Source organism: Phyllostomus discolor, chromosome 12, assembly GCF_004126475.2.
Source record: "Phyllostomus discolor isolate MPI-MPIP mPhyDis1 chromosome 12, mPhyDis1.pri.v3, whole genome shotgun sequence".
NCBI classification, from domain to species: Eukaryota; Metazoa; Chordata; class Mammalia; order Chiroptera; family Phyllostomidae; genus Phyllostomus; species Phyllostomus discolor.
In genome coordinates, this window is record NC_040914.2 from 64,057,673 (window position 1) to 64,073,246 (window position 15,574).

Genomic DNA, 15,574 nt, shown 5'->3' on the forward strand with positions numbered 1-15,574 from the left:
TTACTAAGGAGGTCGAACATCATTTTTTTATATTTATTGGCCATTTTTATTTCTCCTCTGAATTCCTTCTTCATATCCTTCATCCATTTCCCCCTCTGGGTGGCTTGACTCTCTAGTTGTTTGTCAGAGAGCTTTGTTTATTGTTGATATTAACCTTCTGTTAGATGAATTGCAAATATTTTGTGCCCATGTCTTATTTTGTTATTTTATATTTTATTTTATTTTTTAATTTATTTTTAAGATTTTATTTATTTATTTTTAGAGACAGGGGAAGGGAAGGAGAAAGAGAGAGAGAGAATCATCAATCTGGGATTGCCTTTCTCACACCCCTTACTGGGGCCCTGGCCCGAAACCCAGGGATGTGCCCTGACTGAGAATCGAACCAGTGATTCTTTGCTTCACTATCCAGCACTCAATCCACTGAGCCACACTAGCCAAAGCTTATTTTTATTTATTGATTTAGAGAGGGGAAGAGAGAAAGAGAGACAGAAACATCAATTTGTTGTCCTACTTATTGATGCACTCATTGGTTGATTCTTATATGTGCCCTGACCATGGAGTACCAGGATGATGCTCTAACCCACTGAGCTACCCAGCCAGGGCTGTTATTTTATATTTAATTTTTTATATCTTTTACTTTGTAGTTTTTAATAAATGTAACTTCAAAAATAAACAACATTTTAAAACACAAATAGTAGTACTTAAAGTGAATATTCAGTAAATATCTGTCAGTTGGTTTATTTGATTTGTTTTACATGAGAACAGCCTACAGAAAGGAGAACTGGTATTTTTTGTCTCATATAGAACTTCTTGATCTCTATTTTGTCTGTGCTTTTGAATGCTTTTGAGGTCCTCGATACAAAGGGATAGTCTACTCAGTACTTCAGTCAGTACTGTTCTTTTCTTCAGCGTTTCTTTTTTAGGCTTAGTTTTTTAAATTGGGTGTTGGATCCACTTACCACTCAAAAAGGGTTATGTCAGTTGCTTAGAGTAACCTGAAATACAGATCCTCCCCCTAGGTGATATGTAATCATGTGTTTTCCTTCCCTGACATGTTGTAATATTGCTTCTTATAAAAAATATTTGCAATGTGTAAAGGACCTTGAACTCCTTATCAGAAGAACACATACATTTAAAACATTCAGGAATCTATATTTGCTTTTTAAAATTCGCAGGTTGATGTTGTGGACTCCCTTATTTACCTGAGTGAGCAATTAATGAAAAACCCTTTTGAGAATAACAGCACTCTGGGATTCAGAATTCCTGTGACTGTCTGCCTCTTTCACTCCCTCAGCAATGTAGCGAAAGCTGATAAAGCAAGCGGGTCAAGCTCCAAGCATGACATTGCGCAGGTAGGTGCGCTATATGCCGGTGGCCAGCTCTCCTTGGAAACGTTTTAATCTTGACGGGTCCAGGTATCACACAGCCTCTCCCTGGACTCTAAAGTAGAACCCAGCTAAGTCAGCACCACTGAAGAGACTGCTCTGTTGAGCCTGCTCTGGGTCCTCCTGTCTACCTGACCAGTGAGCCAAGACTGCCTAATGCTGTCAATCTGGTGAAAAGAACTTAGTAAATGCCTGGCACACAGTGGACACTCAGTAAATCATATTCGTCATGCACATGAGATGTCCAGCATTATTAATCTTTAGGAAAATGCAGATCAAACCACAATGAGATTCTACTTCACATCTAATAACAAGTATTGGCAAAGAGGCAGGGAAATTGGAACTCTCACATATTGTTAGATTATAAGATGATATAGCTACTTTGCAAAGCATTGTGACAGTTCCTCAAAATGTTAAAAATAGAATTACCATGTGACCTACCAATTCCACTCCTTGGAATATACCCACATGTGTCCACACTGAAATTTGTACAATCATGTCCATAGCAGTATTATTCAAATAGCCAAAAAGTGGAAACAACCTAGATGTCTATGATTTCACAAATGGATAAATAAAATGCGGTATGTCCTAGGATGGAATATTGTTTAGCAACAAAAAAGAATGAAGTACTGATACATGCTGCAACACGATGAACCTTGAAAATATTATGCTAAGTGAAAGAAACCAATCACAGAAGACCATATATTCTGATTCCCTTTCCATGAAATGTCCCAGAGAGGCAAATCTGCAGACATAGAATATAGAGTGGCCACTTAGGGTTAGAGGCAATGAGGACAGGAGCATGGGGCAGCGGCTGCTACTGAGTCCTGGGTTTATTATAGAAGGGAGAAAAATACAGTAAAATTAGATCATGGTGCTAGTTGCACAGGCCCAGGAATATAGCAAAAAATATTGAATTATATACTCTAAATGGGTGAATTGTAGGTGTGAATTTCATTGCAATAAAGCTTTTATAAAATAAAATATAAAAACCCATTAAAGTAGATCTAGGGCAGCTTATATCATGGGTCAAAGAAATACATATTTCCTTGGGTGGCCCTCTTAGTGATATAAAGGATGATGAGTCGTTAGCCAAACTACTAGTATTTTCTAATGGATTCTCTTCAATGAATGTCACCTTTCATTACATCATTGTCAAGATCCCGGTTCACCTGCCAACCCCCTCAAAATCATTATTTCACTAGCGCAGTACACTGAGATCACACAAGTCACATGATATTTCCCTCTAAATGCAGGTAGAAAATATTCTGAAAATGTCCTTGCTGGCCCTTGGAGAGATCCAGGAAACATTTCTACAGCAGAATCAGCATTCTGAGTCCTCGGTGACTTTGACCTCTCCTGTTGCTTCCCTGATTTTGAGCAGGTAACATAAGAGGAAGGAAGAGGGAGAGATTTGGTTTAGGTTTTTGATCTTTAGAAAACATACATACATAAATTGATTTCCATTTAATTTCTTTTTCATTAGGCAAAACATATCAACTTTGCCTCTGAGCTCTTACACTCTCGGATACCCAGCACCTGTGAGGTTAGGCTTCCCATCGGCTTTGGCTTTGAAGGAACTCTTGAATAAACACCCAGGAGTTAATGTTCAAGTGAGTGTGAAATTGATTCTGATCAGAATGAAAATGGGATCTGATGGCTGTAGGCATTTGGGTGACAAGAATGCACTGTGAAATGCAAGCTAATCAGACCAAACTAGAGAAGGTTATGTGCCATAATTTCTATTTCACACTGGCAGTGTTGAAGGCCTCTTAAAAATGATCCAGTATAAAGGTTGGGAGTATTAAACAGACTTCTGGATTGAACTAAGTTTCTGTGTTATGATGTGAACTGATCTCTACAAAGCTAGGACTATTTGAATAATTATTGACTCGATATACCAACCTGGTTATATCAATATATTGTATCTTTTTCAATAATTACCTAACAGAAGTAGGATAGTTGCCTTATCCTGGAGGACAGAATACATACTTCCTAGTAAAATGAGTCCTCTAGGTATAAAGATATAAAAAAATAATAATTCTGAGGGTCACAAGTAAATGACTTCAATTAATTCTTTCTCATATGCTCTTATAATGAGAAATATCTCATTTGAGATACTAGCAAGGGGAAAATCCCAACATTTACCATATTTTTAGGACTATAAAATGCACCAGACCATAAGACACACCTAGGTTTTAGAGGAGGAAAATAGGAAAAAAATTTTTGAAGCAAAAAATGTGGAAAAATATTTAATAACATGTGACCCCGCTCCACCACCACCCCCGCCCTGCCCCCAACAGCAAGCCAGGTAGGCTACATTCAGACTATAAGACTCACCCCCTTTCCTCCCAAATTGGAGGGGGGAGTGCATCTTATAGTCTGAAAAATACAGTACTTTATGGTATCAGATTACCTTATTATTACTTATTGGGGCATTATTTATAAATATTTCAGGAATTGATGAAACTGGAGTTTTCTTGTTTCTAGGTAACAGGACTGGCTTTCAATCCCTTCAAGGATTTTGATGACAAGAACATTGTTGGAAGCATCGGAAGTGTGTTACTAAGCTCTAATCATAATTTGCTCAAAGTCCATGACTTAATGGAAGATATTGAGGTATGACTTCATTATTAGAGAATAAAATATTATAGAAGGGAACAGGAATTCCTGGGAATAGCGTAGAAGGATGCAGCACCTTGAAGGAAGTCGTTTGAGATTTATGGCAGTGTCATCGTTTTGTTATTAACATCTTTACTTAGGAACGTTTATAAACTTCTAAGAAGTTGTTTTAAGTCTTAGACTATATGATGGGGGACCCCCCAAAACCCTGAATTTACTTATAAAAATTTGTGTATTTATTCTTACACGTTTAAACTTTGGTCACCTTCAAAGTACTCTCCATTTGATGCAATACACCTATCAAGATGCTTTTTCCACTGCTCTAAACAGTTTTTAGACTTGTTGATTTTGATGCCCTATATTGCTTCTGCCATTTTTTATTTCACCTCTTCCACATCAGCAAAACATTTCCCTTTGAGGACTTTTTGAATCCGGGGAAACAAAAAAAAATGTTGTTCAGGGTAAGATCAGAAATGTTGATCAGGCGAATAGGGAGGTTGGAGCATGGGGATCATGCTATTTTGGGTCAAAAACTACTGACCACTCATGCAGTGTGGGCTGGTGCATTCATACATCACCCATCATGAAATGGGCAAACGCGTTGAGTCCTCAAAAAAAAAGAAAGATTCATCAAAGCCGAACACAGCCTCTCACAACAATACCAGCTAGTACGCTGATACAGATGGGTTCCTAGAACACTCACCTAGTGGGGGAAGCCTGACTACAAGGGGTCCTCCCTCCAGAAGATAACTCTGGCTTTTGAGGGACCCCACCTCATTTACTCTTCCTTAACCCCCGACACTGTGTTACCCACTAAAATTCAAAGAGGAAGACATAGGACATTTCATCCTATTTTCATTATAAAGGAGGCTGAATGGCCAGTGGATGGGCCATCCTAAATGTCAAGACTGATTCACTGCTTCTTACTCCAGATCGTTCTCTGGAGAAATGCAAGCATGGAAACCCATGCCACCAGCGTCAACCTGAGCACAGACCACTTTACTATCACGGTGAACATCACTTCCCTGGAGAAATCCCTGATCCTGTGCATAGAGCCTGAAAGTCCCGTTTCAATGACACTGTACCTGGGGTTCCAGTATCAGCCCAACCACACTTCCTTCCACCTGAACATCACCCTTCCAAAGGCTCGTGTACAGCAAAAAGGTAAAACCCCTCTCAGATGTCAGCAGTTTACTACTTTGCAATGCATTTTTCCTTTTTCTTTTTAACTTAGATTTTTATTTTGAGATAATTGTACATTCACATGCAAGTATAAGAAATAAAACAGATCTCATCTACTCTTTTTTAGATTTAATTTAATTATTTTTTAGGTCTTGGCCAAGGATACTTTTTCATTGCTTTTAGAGAGAGAGGAAAAGAGAGGGAAAAATACTGATGGAAGACAAAAACGTTGATTGGTTGCCTCTCGTACACACCCAGGCTGAGAATCATACCCGCCACCCAGCCATGTGCCCTGATCAGGAATCGAACCCACAACCTTTTAGTGTACAGGACGATGCTCCAACCAAATGAGCCACACCAGCCAGGGCTCATGTTCTTTCCACCCAGTTTCTCCTAATGATGACATCTTGCCTAACCGTAGAGCAATATCACAACCAGAAAATAGCATTGATACAATGCATTAATCTTACTCAGATTCCACTACTTTCCAAGTACTCCTGTGTGTGTGCATTTAGTCCTATGTAATTTTATCACACATGTGGATATATGTGAGCATGAAATGCATTTTTAAAAAGATGGATTGTGGGATGAATAGAAGGGTATATATGTTATAAAGCAAATTTATTAAGATGTTGAATCTGGTTAGTGATTATATGGGTGTTCACTATAAAATTCTCTCAACTTTTCTATGTGGTTAAAAATTTTCATAATAAAATGTTGAGACTCCTGCAGAAGTAAAGTTCCAGCATTATGGGTCATAAATATTTCAAACTTTATATATTATAGATGAATATATATATGTAATATATCATTTATATTTCAACTTTATTTCTAATAATAATGCCTGGAGATATCTCAGTAAGTTTGATATAAGATCAGAATGACTACATCATAGTTTAGAAAAGTTAAGAATTTCTGAGACATATATTAATAGTCAAAAATTTCTGAGATATATAAATAGTGCCTGGAATATACTTGATCAAAAAATTTTAAATGTAGTACTGAAAAGTCTTAAGAGCTACCTTTTACCTTTATTGGGAAAAATAATCAGAATGGATAAAGTATGTTATATTCCCCTTCCTGACATTCTTCCCACATTGGCCAAACTTTTTTTTTTTAGTAATTTTTTTTTATATTTTTAGAGAGGGGAAGGGAGGGAGAAAAGGAGGGAGAGAAACATCAATGTGTGGCTGCCTCTCATGTGCTCCTTACTGGCAACCTGGCCTGCAACCCAGGCATGTACCCTAACAGGGAATTGAACCAGGGACCCTTTGGTTCACAGGCTGGCATTCAATGCACTGAGCCACACCAGCCAGGGCTGGCCAAACTTTTTATGGCCCTCACATAGGCCTCGCTAACACAGGAACAATCACTTTACAAGTGACTCTCCCTTTAGACGGGGCACCTGAGGCAGCAACTGTCACTACTGGGTTGCAAGTTACAAAGTTCTGTCGACATTACCAACAGGCTCTTTACCAAGTCAGAACATGCACTCTGTTCTTCTTGCTGATTTTGGCAATAACATCACATCATTTGGGGCTGAAAGAAATCTTTGAGATCCTTACAAATTCCTTGTTTGAAAGATAAGAAAACTAGAGAGACTGGGTGACCTGCCCTTAACAGCCACCTAGTGACAGAGCTGGGCCTGAAATCAGGCCTCTGCGTGCAGTCCAGGGCTTCTTCCTGGAACCTCTGTTCCTACCCTTGCTTTGTCCTGGGGTTTCTTTTGTCACCCAGGTCTTCTATCTACTAATCTTGGTGTGTGATGATTTCCTTTTTCTAAAACTCGTAATACATTCTAATTCATTAGACCTAAATTTTCATTTATCAGAATATTACTTTTTACTGCAACGGGAATAATCCAGAGCCCTGAACTGTATCACTGGTCATTTTTAAAAAAAAAAAACATTTGTGACTCTAGGGTTGTTAGACTTTGTAAAATAAAATAATAATAGCCCCCTCAGAAGAAAGGGTCTAATGGTATTTTTCTCCCCTGTGCAATGCAAGTAAGCACTCTGCTTTGTTCTCAGATGAGGAATATACATGGGTGCTGACTCCAGAGAGTTTGCAGTATGGGGTCGGCGTCTACCAGATAACAGCTGCGTTGAATAGAAGCATGGAGGGTGCTCAGGAGGCACCCACCCTGTTCTCCGTCATAACTGCCGTCACTCAGTGCTATTTCTGGGACAGCCACAACAGCACGTGGAAGAGCAGCGGATGTCAGGTAAGAAGCTGTGTGGTCCCTCTGCCTCTCTTCTGCCTTAGCTGGCATGCAACACGGTGCATCTGTGATCCTGGGCCCCTTCAAAATCACAGAAGGGAAGTAAATCAGCTTAGAGAAAAGTAGGGCTCATGTAGTGGGTTGGGCAAGAGTGAATCTATGGAGCAGGCTTGTGCTTTATATATATATTTTTATATTTTAATTTTTTCTCAAATGGTAGTTCAGAGTAAATGTGACAAAATAATATAAAATAAGAAGAGCAACATATGGAAGCTGTTAAATTCTTCAAGTATTAAATATGTTGTGGGTAAAATGAAATGAATGTCCTGCTAAATAAAAGAGAATTTTTGTACTTAAAAATAAGCTAGCAGTCGTGGCTGGGGTGGCTCAGTGGGTTGAACACTGACCTGCAAGTCAAAAGGTCAGTGGTTCGATTCCCGGTGAGGGCACAAGCCTGGGCTGCAGGTCAGGTCCCCAGTTGGGGGCCTGGGAGAGGCAACCAATAGATGTTTCTCTCCCTTTCTTTCTCCCTCCCTTCTCTCCCCAAAAATAAATAAATAAAATATTTTTTTAGAAAAGCAACAACACCTAGCAGATGCTTGTATATTCCAGGCCAGGACAGATTGTCACTTTTGTAATTATTGCCTACTTCCAGGTGTCTGCCCACTTTAAAATGGCACTGTATATTTTCACACTAGTGATTTATGAGATTCTGTCTGATTTAAATCCTGGTTCAGTTGCACAAAGAATGTAGTAAAAGGTCCTGGAAATCACGAGGCTATTCTTAAACCACCAGAGAAAGTGTCATCCAGATTAGAAGAGAAGGAAAGGGGATTCTCTAGAAGGCACCTACACCATTCAAGACCTCAAGCAGTGATTCCTGGAAGATCTGGAGCCACGCTTTTCAAGCAAATCCTCAAACGGGAAGCTTGTTAAAATGCTGATTCTATTGCAGTAAACCTGGGTGGGCCTGTGATTCTGCCTTTCTAATGCGCTCAGGGTGATGGCAGTGCCTCTGGTCAGGGAAACTACACTTTGAAACTACAGAAGACTTGAGAGATTTCCCAGTGGCACAGCAGTGACCCACTAATTGCAAAAGGCCTCAGGATATTTCCTGCCTCCTCGAAGCCCTGGAATCTGAGAGAGGAGCAGGGCTGCAGAGGACCTGACGAGAGCTCCTCCAAGGGTGGAATAGACTGTGGATTGGGCAGCCAGGACTTAACCTCGTGCCATGGAAAGAAGTCAGTCACAATGACACAATTTCAGACTGTTCACTGCAAAATCAAGCATGGAATTGGTACCTTCCATTTATTTGCCTAGTGGCTTTTTTAAAAAATTTTTATGAAGAAATGTTACAAGATATGGAAAGTTATAGGGAATAATATAATAAAACCATTAAACATACCACAGCTTTATCACAAATTGGTATTTTTCTCTGTTTAGTTACGATTTTTTAAAATAACAAAACAGTTGCCTTTGTGTTGCCCGTTCACTTTTGGAAACTAGTGAATGTGGTGTCAAGAAAGGCATAAACTAAACACTTTGCAGCCCTTGCATATGATGTCTTTGGTGTAGGAGCTGCATAAGTAACAGTGTAAAAAAAAAAAAACCACTCAGGACTAATCTAAGTTCTCTGTATATCCTTCACCAGTTTCATTTCCTTCCTCCCACAAAGAGTAGCCACTGTCCTGAATTCGAACTTTTTACATGTATTCATTCTTCCAGCAAATATTTATTGAGTGTCTCCTGCACGCTGGGCCCAAGGTTAGAAACTAGATGTACAGTGATGGATGAAGACAGTGTCCTCATTCCAGTGAGGAAGCTGACAAAAGCAAATAAATAAGTGTGGTTTTGGTCTTTGTGTAAATGGCATCAAACTCTACATATCCCTCTTTAACTTGGTTCTTTTTCATTCAACATTGATCCATGTTTATATTCATTTTAACAGTTGTATAGCATTCCACCAGTTTGCCCCTACTGACGTGTTTATTTGTTTGGACATTCTGCTGTTACTGGACATATAGGTCGTTTCCAGTTTTTTGTAGGTACAAGCAGTGCTGACAGAAACACCCATTTTTAGGTCCCCTTGTGCACGTGTGTGAAGTTATCTCCTAGGGTGCACATTCAGAGCTGGACTTCCAGGATTCAAGGGGTTTGTGCTTCTTCCCCTTTACTAGATGTAGCCAAACTGCCCTGCACACTGGTTATGCCAGTTTACCCTGCCGCCAGCAGTGAACGAGTGACCCAGGCATTCTTTGCCCTCTCTAAATTTCCTGTGTTTGTGTTTTATGTCTGTCCCTCCCTTAATGGGCTCTGTTCCGTTAGCATCATTGTCTTGATTCTAATTCCAGGTTGGGCCACGGAGCACAGTTTTGAGAACACAGTGTCTCTGTAACCACCTGACCTACTTTGGCAGCGACTTCTTCATTGTGCCCCGGACGGTGAATGTTGAGGACACGATCAAGCTACTCCTGCGTGTGACCAACAACCCTGCTGGGGTGTCACTGCTGGCCAGCCTTTTGGGATTCTATGTGCTCCTGTTCGTGTGGACTTGGAGGCAGGATCAAGCAGATGTACAGAAGGTGATGAGTCTGATTCCAAAAGTTTTGCCGGTGACTTGAGTACGTGGAACAAGATGGGAAAAAAATACCTTGTTTAAAAGAAGCAGGTCACAACGTTCTAGGTAGTATAGAAATTCAGGTGCTTTTCTTAAATTTCTCTTTATACCTACTCTCTCAAGACCTAGGAACTAAACTCTCTATCTCCTTTTTTTCTTTTCTCCTATCTAGGAATGGGCCAAAAGAAAACACCTAAAGAATTTAACTATAACCAAATGCAAGTTTATTTCACTGTATACATTGGACATAAAAGCTGTGGATAAGTCAAATATTAATTTAATGTAATTGCAATATATTAAAAGCCTGTAAGAAATCTTTTTTTAAACAAAAAAATATTTTGATGACTGCCAGTTCTTAATTTCTGTTCTATTTCTTTCTAGTTCTTGTGTTTTCTTACACTTGGAAATTGTAGGATACACAACATGTTCAATTTCTTTGTTCCTGTGGGTATAGGATTTCCAGTTTTAGTAACTAAAAAGACAGGACACTTGGGGGGTAGGTGAAGGTGGAAGAGGGTATGGGGGGATAAGTGGTCACGGAAAAAAGTAAATGAATAAATAAGGCAGGACATACAATTAAATTTTAATTTCAGATAAATAGTGAATGCATTTTAGGGATAACTATGCTCCCAAATTATTCAGTGTTTGTCTGAAATTCAAGTTTAACTGGATGTTTTATGTGTTATCTTCCTGGCTGAGAGCGGAGTGGGAAGAGTTAGAGACCCAACACCTGACTGATCCTATGACTGTTTCATTTCAGGAGCATAAACCCTGGGCTGCCAGCCCTCATCCCCCCTTTTATCACTTAACCAAGGTCTGCCGCTCTGTTTGCCATCGACCCACACCTCCCCTCTGCTTTCCGTGCAGCGGCCACGTCTGCAGCAACGCACCCTCCTGTTTCTCAGCTGGAGGAAGCAGCCCCACTAAATAAGGAAAGGTCGGCCAATGTTCTTGGTTCTGCTCTTCCTGCAGGTGAAGGTCACTGTCCTGGCTGATAATGACCCCAGCTCTCAGTTTTACTATCTTGTCCAGGTCTCCACTGGGTATCGAAGAAAGGCCTCTACAACAGCTAAGGTAAAGAAATAAAAGTTCTTCATTCATTGTTCTGTGTCTTCTGCCACGTGAGGTGCACTCTGATGTGTGATATCCAGTGTCCTATAGCACTTACAGGGCATCTCAGAGGGATGCTGCCTTGTTCAAAACTCTAAATCTGATGATCGCTCTATACTTGTCCAAGATCCCAAAGACCCCATCTCAGTACAGTTTCTCCGTCTTCCTCTTCCTCCTTAGGGGTACACCCACAGAACCACATAATCATGTTAGAACTTCCCGTGTTTTATCTTTCCATGTTACATCTTAGGTGGTCATCACCCTTTATGGGTCGGAGGGACGGAGTGAGCCCCATCACCTTTGTGACTCCCAGAAGGCGGTCTTTGAGCGAGGGGCCCTGGATGTCTTCCTCCTGAGCACTCCGTCCCCTCTCGGGGAGCTGCACAGCCTGCGGCTCTGGCACGACAATTCTGGCGTTAGCCCTTCTTGGTAAGTGCCTGGGTCACGCTGGCTTGTTCTTTCCTGTGGATTTAGTATTCTGGGGCAGCCTACCATGTCATCACAGTAAATAACAATAACGCTTTGAGCCAAACAGTAACAAATCAGATTTAAACTTCAAAGCTATCTGTGAAGAAGGAACCCTGGAAATCAATATGGAAAGTTAACAATATGATTTTTTTTGTGGGTGGTAAAGTGGTAGATGTTTTATTTTTCTTTCATTTTCATTAAATGTTGTCATGCTGTAAATAACAAATAATAATAAAGAAATATTGCCCCAAAGTACCACAAATTAAAAGCACCTTTAAATATGAATAAACATATTTAAAGGGTAAATTTAATAAACAACTATATCCTGAATACTGTACCGGGGGTCAATATTAAGAGCCTAAGGAGAGAGGATGTGGACTGTGCCTCAGGAGTCAGAGAGGAATGTTCAGTGCTGAGGGTGTGGTTCTGCCTTCTGCTGGGTCCAAGTGACTCTGCGTCTTCCCTGGCAGCACTCTGGGAGTTAGGAGAGGTGGGTGGAGAAAGTGGATGATAGAATGAATTAAGGATGAAGATTATTGGCTTGCTGGAGTTAGGAAAAAAGAAGAGAATGAAGTCAAAGATCCAAGGCTCAGGTACTCAGAGGAGTCAGATGCCGAATACGGCCCACGCTGAAAAGAGTACACAGCTGCCCAAAATGAGGCTCCCTGCTGGGCCACATGCACCAACCGCTAGGCCAGGAGAGCCTCACAGTTTGCTTGCTGCCTCCATTCTGATCAGGTATCTACAAAACAGTTCGTACAATATCATTCCAGTTTCATTTATAAAGGTGAATAATATGCAATAAACACTCGAAAAGATGTTCAGCTTCATTAGTCATCAGGAAATGCAAATTAAAACCAGTGAGATAGCACTCAACAGCCACCAGCATGTCTAAAAAGTCTGGCAAACCCGAGTTTGGGTGCAGATGGCGGGCAGTGACAGTGCTCACACAGCACGGGGTTGGGGGGGTGGGCGGCAGGGTAAGATGGTACGGCCACGTTGGAAGACAGTTTGACAGTTTCTTGTAAAGTTAAACAGACATTTACCATATGGCCCAGACATTTTGCTCCTAGGAATTCACCCAGATAAATGAAAAACTGTGTCCATTCAAGCCTTATACACATATATGTGCATAGCAGTTTTATTGTTAGTAGACAAAAACTGGAAACAACACAAACGTCCATCAGGCAAATAAATAACAAATGTTAGCACATTCCTTCAGTGGAATAGTACTCACTGACAAAAGGAACAACCTGCCGGCACACACACAACATGGGTGAATTCCCAAAAATGTGCTGAGCAGATGCCCGCCACAGGAGAAGACATAGTGTGTGAGTCCACATACATGAAAGTCTTTAAAAAGGCAAACTCCTCTACAGAGACCAGAGCAGATCAGTAGTCACCTGGGGCCGGGGTGGGCCTCCGAGAGAGAGGCAGACGGGATGCTCTTAGAGGCGGCAGAGCACTGTCACACGTGGAACCAGGAAACTGGAAGAGCACGGGCCCGCACAAGGCTATTCATAGGTCATAGAAGTCTGTGTTCTGGTGTTTGGTACGTGGACCCCTCTGAGGTGGGGAAGGGGAAATGGGCCCAGCTCTCATTGCTTTCTTTACTTCTTGCCTTGCGTTGAAGCAGAATCCATTTATTTGGACATTTACTGACAGTGCAAATTTATGTCTTTTAAAATTATTTAATCCATTTTTTATTTAGGTATAATTGACATACAGCATATTAGTTTCAGGTGTACAACATAATGATTCAATATTTCTGTATATTTTGCAAAATGATCACCACAATACGTCTAGTTAACATCTAATACCATACATAGTTACAGAATTTTTTTCTTGGGCTGAGAAATTTGAAGATCTACTCTCTTAACAACTTTCAAATACGCAGTACAGTATTATTAACTGTAGTTGCCATGCTGTGCTCTATTTCCTCATAAGTTACTTGTTTTATAACTGGAAGTTTCTACCTGTTGGCTCTCTTCACCCATTTCCCCAACCCACCCCTGCTCCCAGCCACCCCTGCCTCAGGCAGTCGCCAGTCTGTTCTCTGGATCTACCAGCTTGGTTTTTTGTGTGTTTTTTAAGATTCCACATATACATGAAATCATAAAGTATTTGTCTTTCTCTTTCTGACTCATTAAGCTTATCATAATGCCCTCAAGGTCCATCCATGTTGTCACAGAGGGAAAATTTCGTTCTTTTTTATGACCGAATAATTACTCTGTGTGTGTGTGTATACACACCATATATTTTTTTAAAGATTTATTTAGTTTTAGAGAGGGAAGGGAGTGGGGGAGAGAGAGAGAGAGAGAGGGAAAGGGAGAGGGAGAGAGAGAGGGAGAAACATCAATGTGCAGTTGCTGGGGGCTGTGGCCTGCAACCCAGCATGTGCCCTGGCTGGGAATCGAACCTGCGATGCTTTGGTTCGCAGCCCGTGCTCAATCCACTGAGCTACACCAGCCAGGGCCACACCATATTTTTTAACCCATTTATCCATCAGTGGACATTTAGGTTGTTTCCATAAAATTACCTTTTATTGCAACATGACTGTGTTCATTTTACTATAGGTATGTAAACCAGGTGATTGTCAGTGATGTGGCCAGTAACAGGAAGTGGCATTTCCTGTGCAATTGCTGGCTGGCCGTGGACCTTGGAGACTGCGAGATTGACCGGGTCTTCATACCAGCCTCAAAGAAACAGCTCTTTGCCTTTAGGTATTGTTGGGAAGTGATGGTGTTTTATAGGTTTCTGAGGCTCTGTCTTTATTCTTTCCTTCAGACTGTATAATCTATTTTTAGTTTTAAATATTTTTAAAAAGATTTTATTTATTTATGTTTAGAGAGAGGGGAAGGGAGGGGGAAGGAGAGGGAGAAAAACATCAGTGTGAGAGAGAAACATTGATCAGCTGTCTCCCACATATGCCCTGACCAGGAATTGAACTGGTGACCTTTTGCTTTGCCGGACAATGCCCAACCAACTGAGCCACACTGGTCAGGGCCAGACTGTATAATTTAAATGGACCTATCCAAAACTGAACCTTTCTTCTCCTGTTTATGTTGTTGAACTTTTCTAGTGAATTTTTCATTTCACCTAGTGTATTTTTCAACTGCAGACTTGCTACTTGGATCTTTTAAAAAATAATTTATGTATCTTTTTTGACATTTCTATTTGACAAGATATCATTCTCATTTACTTTTTCTTAGTTCTTTAGACATGGTTTTCTTCAATTCTCTGGACACATTTAAAATAGCTGACTTGAAACCTTTGTCTAGTAAACCCAGCGTCTTAGCTTCCATAGGGACAACCTGGGGTGGGGGGTGACTCTGGCTTTACAATCTGGAAATGTAAGTAACTTGCTCCAAAGGGAGTCACTGTCTCTGTCTTTCCAGTGCTGTCGGCTTGTACCAAGATTCCCTAGGAGACAGTGTAGGTGCACATGTCTGAGGGGAGCTTGGTGTGGAGTGTTCGTGGGGACCGCCTGCCTTCCAGCGCGGCCCTTGTTGTGTCCAGTCCCCCCTCGGTCCAGCTGTCACTTCTTTAAGTGTGCTGCCCTTTCTCTTGTTAATATTTTACCTCCCCCCTGGATGTTCCCAATTTTACCATGGTTCTTTTTCCTGTAGATTTATTTTTTTACCTTGTTTTATATTCAGAGGTTACTTTTTAAAAAATGTTTTTATTGTGGTAAAGTACACACAACATACAATGTACTTATAATATACAAAACAGTGTCTTCAATTCTGAGAAATTCTCAGATGTCACTTCTGAAAATATTGTTCAGTGACATTCCTTACTGTACCCAGAGCCTCAACCTGTCCGCTGTGTCTTCAAACTACTCCTGAGCACTTACTTTTCTTATCTCTCTGGTGTCTTCTGGCTGAGTTCTTTATGGCTACGTATCAGTTCACCAGTTTTCCCTTCACCAATGTTAACATATCCTAAGTTTTTGTTCTGATGACCATA

General features: G+C 40.6%; 1 protein-coding gene and 1 non-coding gene across 2 annotated transcripts in view; both read left to right on the plus strand.

The window, feature by feature from the left end:
• Positions 1-15,574, plus strand: part of PKD1L3 (polycystin 1 like 3, transient receptor potential channel interacting) — a 57,609-nt gene that overhangs the window by 17,087 nt on the left and 24,948 nt on the right. The window contains exons 7-16 of the mRNA XM_028502096.2: positions 1,176-1,352; positions 2,642-2,769; positions 2,872-2,998; positions 3,876-4,004; positions 4,940-5,171; positions 7,220-7,413; positions 9,762-9,992; positions 11,000-11,101; positions 11,388-11,566; positions 14,182-14,328. Of these exons, the coding sequence (XP_028357897.1) occupies positions 1,176-1,352; positions 2,642-2,769; positions 2,872-2,998; positions 3,876-4,004; positions 4,940-5,171; positions 7,220-7,413; positions 9,762-9,992; positions 11,000-11,101; positions 11,388-11,566; positions 14,182-14,328 (1,646 nt within the window). The remainder of the gene's footprint in view (positions 1-1,175; positions 1,353-2,641; positions 2,770-2,871; positions 2,999-3,875; positions 4,005-4,939; positions 5,172-7,219; positions 7,414-9,761; positions 9,993-10,999; positions 11,102-11,387; positions 11,567-14,181; positions 14,329-15,574) is intronic.
• LOC114488479 lies at positions 8,882-9,005 on the plus strand. Its single transcript, XR_003683795.1, has one exon. It is a non-coding gene; the product is annotated as a small nucleolar RNA SNORA13 (small nucleolar RNA).